This window comes from Piliocolobus tephrosceles, chromosome 4, assembly GCF_002776525.5.
Source record: "Piliocolobus tephrosceles isolate RC106 chromosome 4, ASM277652v3, whole genome shotgun sequence".
NCBI lineage: Eukaryota > Metazoa > Chordata > Mammalia > Primates > Cercopithecidae > Piliocolobus > Piliocolobus tephrosceles.
This window is the reverse complement of record NC_045437.1, coordinates 149,590,242-149,606,317: the sequence shown is the minus strand read 5'-3', so window position 1 is coordinate 149,606,317 and position 16,076 is coordinate 149,590,242. Positions and strand designations below refer to the sequence as shown.

The 16,076-nt window shown below is 37.3% G+C and overlaps 1 protein-coding gene across 2 annotated transcripts; it reads left to right on the top strand.

Moving 5' to 3' along the window:
* The first annotated feature begins 5,326 nt into the window (after positions 1-5,326).
* LOC111526974 (protocadherin beta-14) lies at positions 5,327-9,302 on the top strand. 2 transcript variants are annotated; one of them, XM_023193076.2, is made up of 2 exons: positions 6,372-6,552; positions 6,921-9,105. In XM_023193076.2, the coding sequence occupies exon 2, from the start codon at positions 6,977-6,979 to the stop codon at positions 8,912-8,914; it is 1,938 nt and encodes a 645-aa protein (XP_023048844.2). In that variant the 5' UTR covers positions 6,372-6,552; positions 6,921-6,976; the 3' UTR covers positions 8,915-9,105. The 2 variants fall into 2 exon arrangements, with proteins under 2 accessions (XP_023048843.2, XP_023048844.2); XM_023193075.2 differs by having other exon boundaries at positions 5,327-9,302.
* Positions 9,303-16,076: the final 6,774 nt, after the last annotated feature.

The window sequence follows — 16,076 nt, the reverse complement described above, 5'->3', positions numbered from 1 at the left end:
TAGATGGTCTTAATTTGCAATTAATTTGCCTCCCTAAAAAGCAATACCAAATCACATTTTTTTTTTCATGCCCCTGTCTTTAGTTGAACTTCACCCACTGTTATGCTTATGGTAAAATTAAATAGAGCAATTTGGAAGTGATTCACATTTTCCAGCATTTCTTAATTTCTCTCTTTTTAGTCTTAAAATAATGATTGGTGTTCAGATATATCATTTTTCTGTTTTTAAATCCAGTGCGTTTTTAGTTAACCTTTAACTATGCTTTTTGCTTTCAAAAATAAACCAGGAAACCTGTATCCTATGATACAACTGTGTTATCACTTGATTCGAAAGGGTCAGAAGACCAGTTTCTCAGTATCCTTTCCTCATTCATCCTGGAGAGGATTGTGCAGGCACGTTAATATTGTGGCCACTCATAGAATCTGGGAATATGAAGTTATAATTTTTAAAATAATGTCCCAAAACTTTAATGCAATGTAGTCGAATGCAGATGCATGTGTCCAAATAATAATTGGTATAGCATAAATTGGAGTTATGTGCTAATGTGTAAATTTTTTTGGCCGTACTATCATAGAATTTAATGTATATACACCAGAAACTACTTTTCAGACTTTTTTTTAACTGTAACCAATAGTTAAGATTATATTTTACATATTTTGAAACACACAAAATAGAAAGAAATGTTGTGAACAATGCTTAGTCTTTTTATGATATAATTTGAAATTACCTATATATTTCATTCTATTCAATTTTCAGATGTGGTCATGATCCACTAAGTTTATTTCATGGTATACTAATAGGTAGTAACCCAAAGTTTGAAAACCACTTTTCTCAGACATATAGAAGTATACCAGATGTTGAACATTGATAATATCAAAAGAGTCCTTTAGGGTTCTAATTTAAAAAAAAAAATTCAAACCGTTGTAGGGGAGTAGTTTTGTCTCATGTTAAACCACTCTACCCTTTAAGGATCTGACACACTGTGCAAGAAAAAGACTTCAAGGTTGGAGGAGGAGATTTTCCATCACTTTTATCAACAAGTCTAAAGTCCATGTTGTGGGAGAAAAATGTAGGATAACAAAACAAGTAAAAGTATAGAGGCAAAAAATGTGTGTGTATGAAAGGGACAGAGCAAGCATGGGAAAGAGGAAATTCATGGAGATGAGTAAAATGACTACTTTCAGTGCCACAGACTAGACTCAATTGCTTCTCTTATTTTATTTTTTGAGACAGGGTCCTGTTCTGTCACCCACACTGGAGTGCAGCGGTGCAGTCTCCACTCACTGCAACCTCCACCTCCCGGGCTCAAGCAATCCTCCCACCTCAGCCTCCATAGTACACAGGACTATAGGCCCAGGCCACCACGCCCACTAATTTTTGCATTTTAGTGGAGACAAAGTTTCATCATATTGCCCAGACTAGTCTCCAACTCCTAAGCTCAAGCAATCTGCCTGCCTCAGCCTCCCAAAGTGCTGTGATTGCAGGTGTGAGCACCTGGCCTCAACTGCTTCTTGAAAATATTTTAAAATTTTATCTTAACATTGTAGAGGGACTGGGTATTAGTCAGTTGATAATGCCAAGAAGAGTAATCTCTTTTTATGGCATATCTAAGACAACCTAGTGTTTATACTTCTTGCTAAGATTTCACTACCAGTTCTGTTGAACTGTGTCGACTGAGTAATTATTCTTTCTTTTTTTCTGTTTTCTTTCTTTATTTTTTAGAGACAGGGTCTCAGTCACCTAGGCTGGAGTGCAGGGGTGCAATCATGGCTCATTGAAGCCTTGAGCTCCTGGGCTCAAGCAATCCTCCTGCTGCAGCCTCCCAAGTAGCTGGGACCACAGGCACATGCCACTACCCCCAGCTTTTTAAAAAGGTTTTTGTAGAGATGGGTTCTCATGTTGCCCAGGCTGGTCTTGAACTTCTGGCCTCCAAAGTTGGGATTTATTCTAGCAGCTTCCCTGTGATCTTCTCACATCTACTGGTGGAGGGGGAAAGAATAGTTCGAACAGCTCAGACAGAAAATCTAGCAGGTGCAACAGTGGAGAAAAGGGCCAAGTACTTGTCCTATTACTTCCAGTTTTTCTAGATAGATGAGCAGCAGCAGCAGGACTCCTCTCTTTATAAAAAGAACTAAGAGTTTCCTGGCTCTAATGAAGAGTGACCAGGTGTTCAGAAACTTAAATGCCGAGATACATATAACCAACCGATTCTCCTAGAATGTATTGCTAAAAATGAATTTTGCTCTTAAAGTTCAAAGACCTCATTTATAGTTATACTTAAAACAGTGCATAGGAATCAAGCTGTATCAGCCAATTTTATATGAAAGAACTATAGGTTGTAAGCAACTTAGAACATAATTTTATATCTAGAGGGGTTTAAAGGAAACAGAAAATAGAGACACAAGAGATAGTCCAGCCTTACAGAATGGATTCTCTTGAAAACCCTTACAAAAAACACCTGGGTTGTTTTGTTTTTGTTGGTTGGTTGGTTTGTTTTTGGTTTTGGTTTTTTGTTTTTTGTTTTTTTTTTTTTTTTGGAAATAGGCAAAAGTATGGGGGGAAAAGGGACATAGGACATTTTATCTTACAAACACATTGTTCTCTTTATCTTTCTATTTCAAGTTCTGCCACCACTCCTGGGCCCACTGATTAATCTAACAACTTGACCTCTCAGTCCCTAAGTCTTTACCTTTACTCCTGTTATTCAGTCATTAACGCCTTGGCTACATGTTGTACTTTTCCCCACAAAGAAACTATCGTATGATATAATAATTTTAGCTGTCTCCCTCTGAGAGCACAATTGTCTATGCCTATAACCTTCTCATTCTGCTGTTCCTATCACGTCTTGTCTTTAACCTTATCAGGAGCTCCATTCCATGATGCTGATACTACCTATCAAATGCTCCTGTTTTAATTTCCTTCCTAACCAATTGATTTCCTGGCTTACCGCTCGCAGTTACTCTCATCACCATATTCTCAATTCCCTTGTTCAATTTTCCTTCACTCAAACCACCTGATGAAACTCTAGCCCAGATGAATATAGTCCTCCTCCTCTCTTACACATGGGGTGCTACACTCTATAAGACCAAACTTACAAAATTAGCAATACCACTGCCACTATAAATGTATAATATTCAAACCTAATTGGGCTTCTGAGACCAAAAACTCCTTTTATAAATTTTCTAATAAGCTTTCTTTTCTATTCTCCACAACAACTATTTTAAACCTACTTATCTTACTTTAAACTTCTTACCCTCCCACTTGGATACCCTGTTTTATCAGATGAACTTGCCTAATGCCTTATTGAGAAAATAGAATCCATCAGCTAGAAATTCATTTTCCTGTCCCCTACTTTAACAGCATTTGTATCTATACTTTTCACCTGCTGAGGTCCCTCCCACTGGTCTAAATCCAATCCCTTCATACATTGCCTGGATCCCATCTTTAACAACTTTTCTAGGGGACCTGCATTATCCCTTCTGTATCTTAATTTTCTCCTTCCCTACTGAACATTACACATTGGCATTTTAAGTATATTCAAGTTTCTCTAGTCTTTAAAATATCCTCTGAGTGAATTCTTCTCCAGATACCAATGTATTTGTTATTCCTTTTGCAACCTTTTCATTCTTTACAAATTTCTTGAGAGCCTGGCTGCAGTGAGCCAGTGAGCCTGGGTGACAGATCGAGACTGTCTCAAAAAAAATTGCCGAAAGGGTGGTCTACTTCATTTTTGCTTCTTCATCCCTCTCACTTTGCACCAAAGTACAATCTAATTTTCATCACAACCATTCTACTGAAACTGCTATTGCAAAGGTTATCAAAGATTTCCATATAAGTTAAGTAAGATTATACTGTGGAACCAACGTGATGCAATGAAACAGTGGCTTGTAAACATGTCACTCTTTTTCACATGACAGTACCAATGTAAAAATTATTAGGTAGGTAGGGCAGCTTTGATCCTCACAGTCCTTGTGAAGTGAAATTTTCTTTCAAGTAATTTCTTCAACATTCCCTATGGCAATATAATCTGCATGGGTGTAGCTGGGTCACTGCCACATCTGGGTTCTAGCTCGCTTGGAAGAAAGAGGCATATCCAGATATTTTTGTTCTGTAACTGGAAGAGGTAGACAGAAATTCTGCTCACAATCCATCTGTGAGAACTTAATTCACTTGGCTACACTCAAATACAGGGGAGGCTGGGATGCACAACCTACCTTCATGGCCACATACCTGGGTACAGTTCTATTACTATAGAAGCAAGGGAAAACAGATTTTGTCAGACATCTATCAGAATCCTCCACAATGACCATCTTTTTAAGTCCAATGGATAATTGTCATGCTTATTTTTCTTGACTATTCTGAAGCATTTGCAGCTATCGATCTTCCTCATCTCCTTAAAATGCTATTGGCTTTTGATTTCATGATTTTGAACTCTGATCCTTCTTTATCTTTTCAAATATGCTTCTTGCCCTGTCTCCTCTAAATGAAGAAGTTTCTCAGACTTCTATGCCAAGCCTCTTCTATACTTATTTGATACACTTCTGCTTGGTTATCCTAGAGCATTCATGGTTTCAATCACCATATATATATACACATATATACTGATGAATCCCAAAGTTCATATCGTCAGCCCAGGTTTATTTCCTATGCTTTGGTTATAGGCAAACACACACACACACACCACAAACACACAAACACACATCCTACAGGCACTTACCTCAATATCAGCACGTTCAAAACTGACACTTCATCTTTTTCCACCCTAATCATGTTTTTTTAGCATTCCCTGTCCTAGTAAATGACAGCACTAGTCATAGAGTTTCCCATTCCGGAGGTATGATATCATTTCTGAGTCTTTCCCCTTTTTCTCCTCATGCAACCTATCAAACAACAGTTGAAAATATTTCATCTCCTCATACCTTTCTACTCATCCCTCTTCTCTCCATCCGCACTGGCATTATCCTCATCCAGACTATCATCATCTCTTATCTGATCTCCTTGATTCTCCAGTCATTCCCCCTGAAATTAATTCCCCATACTTCTGCCAAACTGATTTTTTAAATGCAGATGTGATCATGTTAATCAGACGTTTAAAACCCATCTTTGTACTTGAATTATCTTTAGGATAAATGCAAGAACGCATGATATGACCTGTATAATTATTCACGTTCTCACCCTGCTTTCAACCCTAATTTCGTTATTAGACCCTCCCCTTCCACGGTTTTTAAAGTCCAAGGCATACTTCACTTCTCTGTGTTCCTCAAAATGTCCATCTGAAATATTCCTCCTTCTCCTGGCTAGTTACTTCAGATCACAATGTATTGTTCATTACCTCAGGAAAGCTTTTACTGATGTCCCAAGTCCTATTTAGATCTTAATTATTTTATTTTTGACAGACACTTAACCAGCACTTACAAACCACTTTGTAAATATTAATTCATTAGATGGCTATGATAATAATCATGGGAGGCAAATATTATTATTACCCCATTTTACAGGTGAGGAAACAAAGATATCTATAACTTGCCCAAGCTTATAGTGAGTCACATAACCAGGATTCTAATATTGATAATTTGGTTCCAGATCCCATATTCCTAAGCATTAAAGTATGCAGCCCGTAGGTACAAGAGGTCCTTTCTAGATATTTCTATATTACTTTTTATAAATGCATACAATATGACTTACTTCATTTACTTGTCTGCCAATTTTTCTAGCTTGTGAGCTCCATAACAGCAAGGATTATCTCTAACTTATTTGTGCCATGTCCTTCTTTATATTTTCAAAATATGAAAGTGAAAAAAGTAATGACATTACTAACTATGACTGACAACAAGTATTTACAAGAGTGAAGGAGAGAATATATTTATAATTACTCAAGAAGTGACTTAAATAAAAAATTATTTCTTCAGTTCAGAATATTTTAACAGATCCTTTAGTGTCAAGCATTCAAAACAGTGATAATGCAGTGTATGGACATTTTCTGGATTCAAATTCAAACAAACCATCAGCAAAGGACGTTTTGGAGAGAACTGGGGAAAACCAAATGCAGTATAAATTACATCGAGGAATTATTGCTCAAGTTGTTGATTGTGAACATTATATTACAATTATCTTTTAGAATGCCTTATCTATTAGAAATACTTAGTGAAGTATTTAAAGGTAAAAAAAAAATGATGTCTGGGATTTGTTTTGAATGTTCCGGATGTATTTATGATTTACTTTTTCAAAGAGGAAAACTTCTTAATGAAAAAAAAAAAAAAAAAGAAAAAGAAAAACATAGAGACACATGGTGGCGCTACAGGATAAGATGAAAACAGTACATAGGCTGGCACGGTGAGCTTCGCTATTCAGAACAGAAAGCATCCAACCCCCTGAAAAGACAGGCATTAAAGGAGCTTTGCCTACAGAGCTGCTGGAGGATACACTGTCCAGGGGGTTCCTATTAAAAACCAGAGCTTCAGCTTCCAAAATTAGGGCTGAGCTTCAATTTCTCCACAAGAGGTTGCCTAAAGGAACCATGGAGATCAGAGGGTCACTCGATCTGCGAAAAAGGCAAGTTCTAATATTCCTTGTTTTGCTGGGATTGTCTCGGGCAGATACTGAATCTGCACACTATTCTGTGGCAGAGGAAACAGAAATTGGCTCTTTTGTGGCTAATCTAGCGAGGGACCTAGGGCTGGGGGTGGAGGAGCTGTCTTCACGTGAAGCCCGGGTGGTGTCTGATGATAATAAAAAGTATTTGCACCTTGATTTGCTGACTGGCGATTTGCTCCTAAATGAGAAACTAGACCGAGATGAGCTGTGTGGCTCCACCGAGCCCTGTGTGCTGCATTTTCAGGTGGTTTTGGAAAACCCTTTACAGTTTTTTCGGGTTGAGCTGCATGTCAAAGACATAAATGATCACTCCCCTACATTCCTAGACAAGGAAATACTTATTAAAATATCAGAAGGTACCATTATTGGAACTACATTCCTAATGGAGAGTGCTCAAGATTTGGATGTGGGAAGCAACAGTCTCCAAAACTACACAATTAGCCCCAATTCTCACTTCTACATTAAAATTCCAGACAGTAGTGACAGAAATATATACCCAGAGCTGGTCCTAGATAGAGCTTTAGATTATGAACAGGAAGCTGAAATCAGATTAACACTCACAGCACTGGATGGTGGATCCCCGCCCAAGTCTGGGACAACTTTGGTTCTCATTAAGGTGTTGGACATCAACGATAATGCCCCTGAGTTTCCTCAGAGTCTCTATGAGGTGCAAGTCCCCGAGGATAGACCCATTGGCTCCTGGATTGTCACCATCTCAGCTAAGGATCTGGATGCAGGAAACTATGGGAAAATATCTTACACATTTTTCCATGCATCAGAAGATATTCGTAAAACATTTGAAATTAATCCAACATCTGGGGAAGTTAATTTGAGATCACCCCTGGATTTTGAAGTGATACAGTCCTACACTATAAATATTCAGGCAACAGATGGTGGGGGTCTTTCAGGAAAATGTACCCTTCTAGTTAAAGTTATGGATATAAACGACAATCCACCAGAAGTGACCATATCGTCGATTACAAAGAGAATTCCAGAGAATGCCTCAGAGACCCTAGTAGCTCTTTTTAGTGTGGTAGACCAAGACTCTGAAGACAATGGGAGGATGACTTGCTCTATTCAAGATAACCTCCCTTTTTTCCTGAAACCGACCTTCAAGAACTTTTTCACTCTAGTTTCTGAAAAAGCACTGGACAGAGAGAGCCAAGCAGAGTACAACATCACGATCACCGTCACAGACTTGGGGTCCCCCAGGCTGAAAACCGAGTACAACATAACCGTGCAGGTCTCCGACGTCAATGACAACGCCCCCGCCTTCACCCGAACCTCCTACACCCTGTTCGTCCGCGAGAACAACAGCCCCGCCCTGCACATTGGCAGCGTCAGCGCCACAGACAGAGACTCAGGCACCAACGCCCAGGTCACCTACTCGCTGCTGCCGCCCCAGGACCCGCACCTGCCTCTCGCCTCCCTAGTCTCCATCAACACAGACAACGGCCACCTGTTCGCCCTCCGATCGCTGGACTACGAGGCCCTGCAGGAGTTCGAGTTCCGCGTGGGCGCCACAGACCGCGGCTCCCCGGCGCTGAGCAGCGAGGCGCTGGTGCGCGTGCTGGTGCTGGATGCCAACGACAACTCGCCCTTCGTACTGTACCCGCTGCAGAACGGCTCCGCGCCCTGCACCGAGCTAGTGCCCCGGGCGGCCGAGCCGGGCTACCTGGTGACCAAGGTGGTGGCGGTGGACGGCGACTCGGGCCAGAACGCCTGGCTGTCGTACCAGCTGCTCAAGGCCACGGAGCCTGGGCTGTTCGGTGTGTGGGCGCACAATGGCGAGGTGCGCACAGCCAGGCTGCTGAGTGAGCGCGACGCGGCCAAGCACAAGCTGGTGGTGCTGGTCAAGGACAATGGCGAGCCTCCGCTCTCGGCCACCGCCACGCTACACGTACTCCTGGTGGACGGCTTCTCGCAGCCCTACCTGCCGCTCCCGGAGGCGGCCTCGGCCCAAGCCCAGGCCGACTCGCTCACCGTCTACCTGGTGGTGGCTTTGGCCTCAGTGTCGTCGCTGTTCCTCTTGTCGGTGCTCCTGTTCGTGGCGGTGCGGCTGTGCAGGAGGAGCAGGGCGGCCTCTGTGGGTCGCTGCTCAGTGCCCGAGGGCCCCTTTCCAGGACATCTGGTGGACGTGAGCGGCACCGGGACCCTGTCCCAGAGCTACCAGTACCAGGTGTGTCTGACAGGAGGTTCCGGGACAAATGAGTTCAAATTTCTGAAGCCGATTATCCCCAATTTTCAAGTTCATGACACTGGTAAGAATATGGGGGAAATTGAGAACTTTCGAAATAGCTTTGGATTTAACATTGAATAAAACAATTTATTTTAAATTTCTAATTTTTAGTTATTCTTTGCAAGCTGATGGTATGTTTTGCGTAATTTTTTGTGGATTTTTGGTTGTATTGTAGTTGCATGCATGATTATAGCTCTTGTTTTTCTCACAGTTTCTTTAAAAATCTTTATTAGTGGCTATAATGACATGGAAATGTAATCTGTGTTTTCTGGTTTTCATTTATTTGGTCAAAATGTTATATTAATGGAGTTATTGCTATTTTTGCTGTGATAATGGTATTGTTATGTAAGACAATGTTCTCAATTGTTTGGATATGCAAACTAAAGTATTAAGAGCTAATGTCTTTATATATGTAACTTAAATCTAGACACCATCAAAACATAAAGTAAAAATAAAAAGTCTTGCTGAATCTGGGTCGAAAATCTAGTGCATTTGTCATACTATTCCTCTGAAAATGTTCTTTAGAAAGGATAAAAAAGATGCTATCCCTCCATTTTCAGTTCTGGAGAACGTTATTAGTTTTCCAAATATTTACTTTATGATGAAACTTAAGTGGTCACATTGGAAATTATTAATTTCTTAAGTAATTTTTTCTGTAACTACTTTTGTTGATAATCCTGTTGTGGAGGAAGAGTCTTATAATGCTCTGGGCCTTGCTGTCACTCTTTAGTTTTCTTAATTTAATTTTATTTATTTATGTTTTTTGAGACAGGGTCTCATTCCATTGCCCTGGCTGGAATGCAGTGGCACTGTCATGGCTCAGTGCAGCCTTGACTTCCTGGGTTCAGATGATTCTCCTGCCTCAGACTCCTGAGTAGGTGGGACCAGCGGCACAGGCGACCAAAGCCCGGCTAATTCTTTTGTAATTTTTTTGTACAGATGGAATCTTGCCATGTTTTCCAGTCTGGTCTGGAACTCCTTGGATCAAGCGATCTGCCTGCCTTAGCTAGTCTTTTGTCTTTGTTTTTTGAGATAAAGTCTCACTTTGTTGCCCAGGCTAGAGTGTAGTGGCAGGACCTTGGCTCACTGCAGCCTTGACATCCTGGGCTCAAGAAATCCTCCTGCTTCAGCCTACTAAATAGCTCGAACTACAGGCACCTGCCATGACGCCCAGTTAAATTTTTGTATATGTGGTAGAGATGGAGTTTTGCCTTGTGGCCCAGGCTAGTCTGGAACTCCTGAACTCAAGTGATCCACCTGCTTTGGCCCCCCAAAGTGCTAGGATTACAGGCATGAGCCATTACACCCAGCCTAGTTTTCTTTAAATACACCCTATTTACTAGAGTAAATCTTGTATTGTTTATTTCTAAAGCAGAAAATAATTTAGGGTCTTATCCTGGGTAAAATAGCCTTCCATCAGATGAGTACAAAGCAAGAACATCATAAGAAATTGAAATGAAGATTCAAACTGTTAAAGAAAACGATTTAGTTTCACTTTCCTATTAATTATTGAGCAAATATAAAATATCGTTAATACTTTATGGCCTCTCTCAGATGCCTATGAAGAAGGAATGAGCAGGCATTTATGGTTTATAGATGCCTCATCATGTTACATATTATATCACAACTCTAAAAGAAAGTTATATAGAAGATTATAGATAGAGATTTTGATAACTAGAAAGTAGTATGGATATAGGGCTAGTGTGCATATACGTTTTGAAATTGCTCTTACAAGATTAAATACTATTACAGACCAGATGATGTAGTAAAATGGAATTTAACTTGCCATTGTGAAATAAGTCAAACAAATTCCAATTTCCTTAGATTTTTTTCCCTCTGTTTCATGCAGTTTTCACTGATTTTATTTTTCATTGTAACAAGTAATTATTAGTTGTGTGGATTTCTTTAAATTGACATTTAAACAATAAAATCCTGGAAAGATGTTTGGGTCCCTTTTTCCCTCAGAGTCATAAGAGGCAAAACTATGCTCCTGAAAGTCACTGCTAAAGTAAAAACTGAAGTAAGTAAAAACTAAAGAAAGAGAAGAAAGACTAGAATAAGAAAGCAGAAAAAAATGAAATGGAAAGAGAAATAAAAGTAGTTCATTTTTATCCTCAGTATTATCAATTATAAATGAAAATTTATAATAGCATTGAAACTATAATGTTTCTAGAAATTAGGCTAACAAAGAAGTCATAAAACCTTTATGGAAAAGTGAATGATGTCAATAAAACATTAAATGAAATAATTAAATGTCTGAATTAATTGAGACAGATGCTAGTTCCTTGATAGAACAACTTAATAAAGATCTATGATTCCCAAAATAATTTATAAATACAATGCAATTCCAGTGAAATCTATCATAAGTAGTTAAGGATCTAAAAATGGTTTCTAATATTAATATAGAATGTCAAGTTGCATGAAGAGCTAGGATAATTTTTAAAAAGAAATATGAGGGAATGCCTTATATTATAGATATTAGTACATACTACAAATATGAAGTAGGTAAATCTATCTATCTGAATGATTTAGGAACAGACTCATAGACTACCAGATAGAATAGAATCCAGGGTCAGATCCTTTTATGCAAGACAACTTGGTCACAATAGAGGAGGTATCATAATAACTGGGGTTGGTGGAGAAGAGAGATTATTTAGCAAATGTTATTGGGGATATTGGCTCAATATATGCAGAAACAAAATCCCTATCTCATGTTATATAAAAACAACCTTCATATGTATGTAATAGGTGAATTTGAAATATTTAAATTGGAAGAGATGAAATAAATCTAGGTAAAAAATATCCATATCATCTTAGTTTGGGTTTGGATTTCTTAACAAGGCTTCAAAGTACAAAAAAGAAAAATACAAACTGACGAATATTACTGCCTCCAAATTAAAGGATAGCACAGACAAACTAAAAGATGACAGTGAGAAGCCACCTGCAGTATTTTAACTGACAAGATTAATATTTACATTATTCAAATAACTCTTGCAAATCAACAACAACAAAGCCAGAGAGACAATAGGATTTTTTAAGACAAAGGAAAAGGAAATTCAAAAAAAGGGAAAACAAAGTCTGAAAATAGGTTGAAATGAAGTTCAACCCTTTTAGTTGGTGAAACATACACTAAAATTAGTAAAGATGAGAGATTTGGGTAATATCAAGTGGAATAATAGGAAATCACATGTAGAGCCTATTTAGAGACCTTTCTGATAGGATTTAGTAAAATTTAATATATATATGTACTCTACAATTCAGCAATTTTATTGGAGTGTGCAAGCCAGAAAACTCTTACAGAGCTTTACAAAATGATGTATATAAGAATATTCATCTTGGGAAAATGAAGAATAGGACTCCACTTGCATATCTATCAGTAAAGCAATTGATAAAACGTGTAATATGTTAGTGAAGGATTATTATGCAGTGATCAAAAGAAGTTAGCTAGACATGTAATCACATGAATAAATCTCAAATGTTTTAAAAGAAAAAAGAGACAAAGATTTACAGTACAGTGATATACATAATATCTTATATTTATAGAAATATGCAAGTGTATTAATACACATTATGAAGGGAGAGAAGAGAGAATATAAGAAAGCTATTTATGTATGTATAGGGGAACAAGGGGTATAGAAAGAAGTGAGAATGAATACCAATGTAAATGGCAGTTGTCTCTTCTAAGAGATTGTTTAAATTCATTATGTCATTGTATAATTGATTTAGTATTGATCAGCTGAAGTTGTTTAAAAATACGTATTATTTCTGTTGCCTTCCAAAATAATCAGTTGCCCATAGAACATGAAAGCTAAGAGTTTACTTGTAATTTTTAGTTGCAACAATATCCCTGAGACTTTACATTTTTAACAAGGATGATAAAAATTATGTAGCACAATGATTTCACTGAAAACAATTAGCTATTAAGACATTAATACATTGTGAGGTTAGAGTTAATGTTAAAAAGAAACCTAGGGAGATAAGCAAATCCAAAATCTACTTTTCCCTTGGGAATCCTGGAAAACTTGAACCTCTATTAATAAGCATGGACCCCTAAGAGCGAAACCCTTGGAGTGGGAGTAAACTGGAAATGCACTTGATTTTTAGCCTTAAACTTGATTTAAGGTGATCATTGACAAGTAGTGCTCCAGGAACTGATACAATCAAATGCAGATCTTTAATGAAATCTGACTTCTTATAGTGAATGTGAATGTGACTTCTTACACTTTTGAATGTTTGAATGTTTATTCACTCTAAGCCTCAAATCATTCATACAACTAGTTTTTTATGTTCTTAACATAAACAGTCGAAGATAAGTGCATACACAAGGGAACATGACACTATGAGTGACAGCCAGCAGAGAAAAGGAACATAAAAATAAACTTGCAAGCATTTCAAATATTGTAATTATCAGACACAGTCTATAATATGCTAGGTAATTTAATTGAAATAAAAGTTAAATTTGAAGGTGTACGGGGAAAAATACTATAAAATTTGACAGAAAAGAAAACAAATAAAACTCTTAGAAATGAAAAACTATAATGATCAAAATTTTAAACCAACTAGAATATTTAATAGAAAATTAGATACAGCAAAACAAATAATTACTGAAGAGAAAGATAGACAAGGATATAATTTATCCAATATGTAGGTCATGAAGTTGATAAGATGAAAAATACAGAAGAGAATATTAGAAACAGAGGACAAAGTAAAAAACCTTAACATATATTTAACCAGAACCCAAGGAGATAAGAGAAAAATTGCATCAGAAGCAATAGTTAAAGAAATAATAATTTGAATTCTTCAAAATTGATGAAAACATCAATAAGCAGATTTAAGAGACCTAAATAAACCTAACAGGATAAGTTTAAAAGATATTCATATCTAGAAACACTATATTGAAAGCTCAGAAAACCAAAGAAAAAGAGAAATCTTTTTTTCAAAAGCCATGGGAAGAGGACATTGAACCCTCAAACACATGACAGACTGACAGCTATGCTCCACGTTTCTCAACAGTAGCAATGGAAAATAATAGAAAGGTATCTTTAATGTACTGAAGGAAGTTAGCAAACCTTTCTACCTAAATGATCTTTGCATGTAAGAGCCATTAAATGAGAGCATGAAATCAACTTGGTATCAGTTTAATTTTAAATTATTCCGGATGATAAGAAAGAAGTAGTGTAAAGGCATTTCATCTCTTAAATGTGACTTCTTTTAATTTTCCTCTTTGCCCATCCCTTACAACAATTCTGGGTCCAATAGTTTGACCTACCTCTGTTTCTAGCCTTCTTCAGCTCTAATAACACTCACTTCTACTCTAGCCTAGTCACCTATAATCATGGCCTCTCTCTGGAGATGGTAGTCTCTGAAAACTACGTCATGTCTGAAGTCACAAATTCAAATATACTTCTTTTAATCTGCAACATATTATCTTTCTTGAAGAGCTTTAATCACCATTTATGCCAATAAATCCCAAATGTGACTCTATAGCCCAAACATCTTTCCTCAACTACATTTATGCAATAGAAGCTAATTTATATAACTGTCTATATGGATGCTCAAACTCAACAGTTTTAAGTTAAAATTGTTCCCTTCCTCAAAACTAAATATACCTTCTCCAGTTCCATATCTGTTCCTCTTTCTTCTGCTCTTTCTGTGTTTATCAGTTAATAGACCCAACAGTCACTCAGTTGCCTAAGCCTGAAGACAAAGTACATTTACCTTCTTGCCTTTCTACCCCACTCCTTCTATGTTTATCACCATATCCCCTATTGTTTTATCATTCTAATACAACCCCTTCACTGCATTTCTAGTTGAGGCCAATGTTTCCTCTTACTTGTATTATTGCAACCATTTGTAATCAATCTCTCACCTTTAATCTTATTCCTCTCTAATTTATTCTCAACTCTGAAACAAGATAATGTTTTTAAAAAGTAGAAACATAATCATGTCACTTTTCTGTTTTAATTATAATCCCTTTAATAACCCTACATTTCTACTGACATAAAGTCCAAATGCCTTGACATGTTACAAAATATTTGCTTATCTTTCCAATTTCAACTCTTACATTTCTCTCCTCTCGCTCTATGCCTTAGCCATATTGATTTTATTTCTTCCAAATATTTCTCTTTATTTGGATTTGCACAATCTTGTTTTTAGTTTTCCTGAACAATTTTACCCCATACCCAATTTTTGTTTAAAGTACTCCTACTAATTTTTAATGTATCAATTTAGAATATACTTTCTCCAGAAAAATCTGTCTTGTATTTCCAAATTCTGGTTAGATAACCATCATCTATGCCCTTGTAGTAGCATGAACTTTCTTTATCATGACATTCATTGTGCTCTATTTAAAATATGTGGTCATTTTTCTGTCTCCCTCTTGCGTGGCAGAAACTATATCTGTTTACCATTCTATCCCTAACACTTATGACCATTCCTTGCACAAAGTATATTCTTAATAACTATCTGATAAACTAATTAATTAATAGATAGATAAACATATTTAGAATTGTGCCTATGGAAAGCCTGGGTCTGCAAATGATGAAATTCTGTTTCACAACTACACTGAGGTCTAATTTGTTCACATTTAAATAAATGTTTAACTGGACTTGCTCTTACATTAAAAACCAGAAATGTTTTACTTTACTCACTACTTTTGAGCATTTATTTTCTACTCCTGCCAGCTAAGTCTCCTAGTGAGTATCCCTAAATAAATGGCACCATTTATGCAGCTCAAAATGTCCAACCTTTCCAAAGCAACTGTTTTCGTATACCAGGTTCATTTTCAAGTAGATGATCTCATTCCTCTTTTCTGAGTAGTTGTGGAGACAGCTAAGACCTCTAATTCTCATTTCCAATTTTCCTAAAAATCTCTTGCCTACTAAGTCAACTACATGTAAGAGTATTCTTCACTATCTTTAGTTGTTTAATATATTGTCTTCACAGAGAGACCATAACTCGTCTGAGGCAGGGGCTACACCTTAAATATGCTTCTTACATCTATACCACAGCTGTAGCAGATTGTGGCTGATGATGGAAAGGTAATAGCATCACATATCACAAAAATGCAACTCGGAAAATAGGCATATAGGAGGAGAATATAATTTAAATTTATTGACAAACACTGAAGAAAAACTAATATTTTGTCTGAAACGTATTGGAATTTATCTAAAATCCGAAAATCTGCAGAGTCGCATGGTGGCGCTGCAGGATAAGACGGTGAAATTTTTGTAACAGCAGATGC

Bases quoted from the DNA above. Each gene is read 5' to 3' on its own strand.
- LOC111526974 (XM_023193075.2), top strand. From the start codon at position 6,518: ATGGAGATCAGAGGGTCACTCGATCTGCGAAAAAGGCAAGTTCTAATA.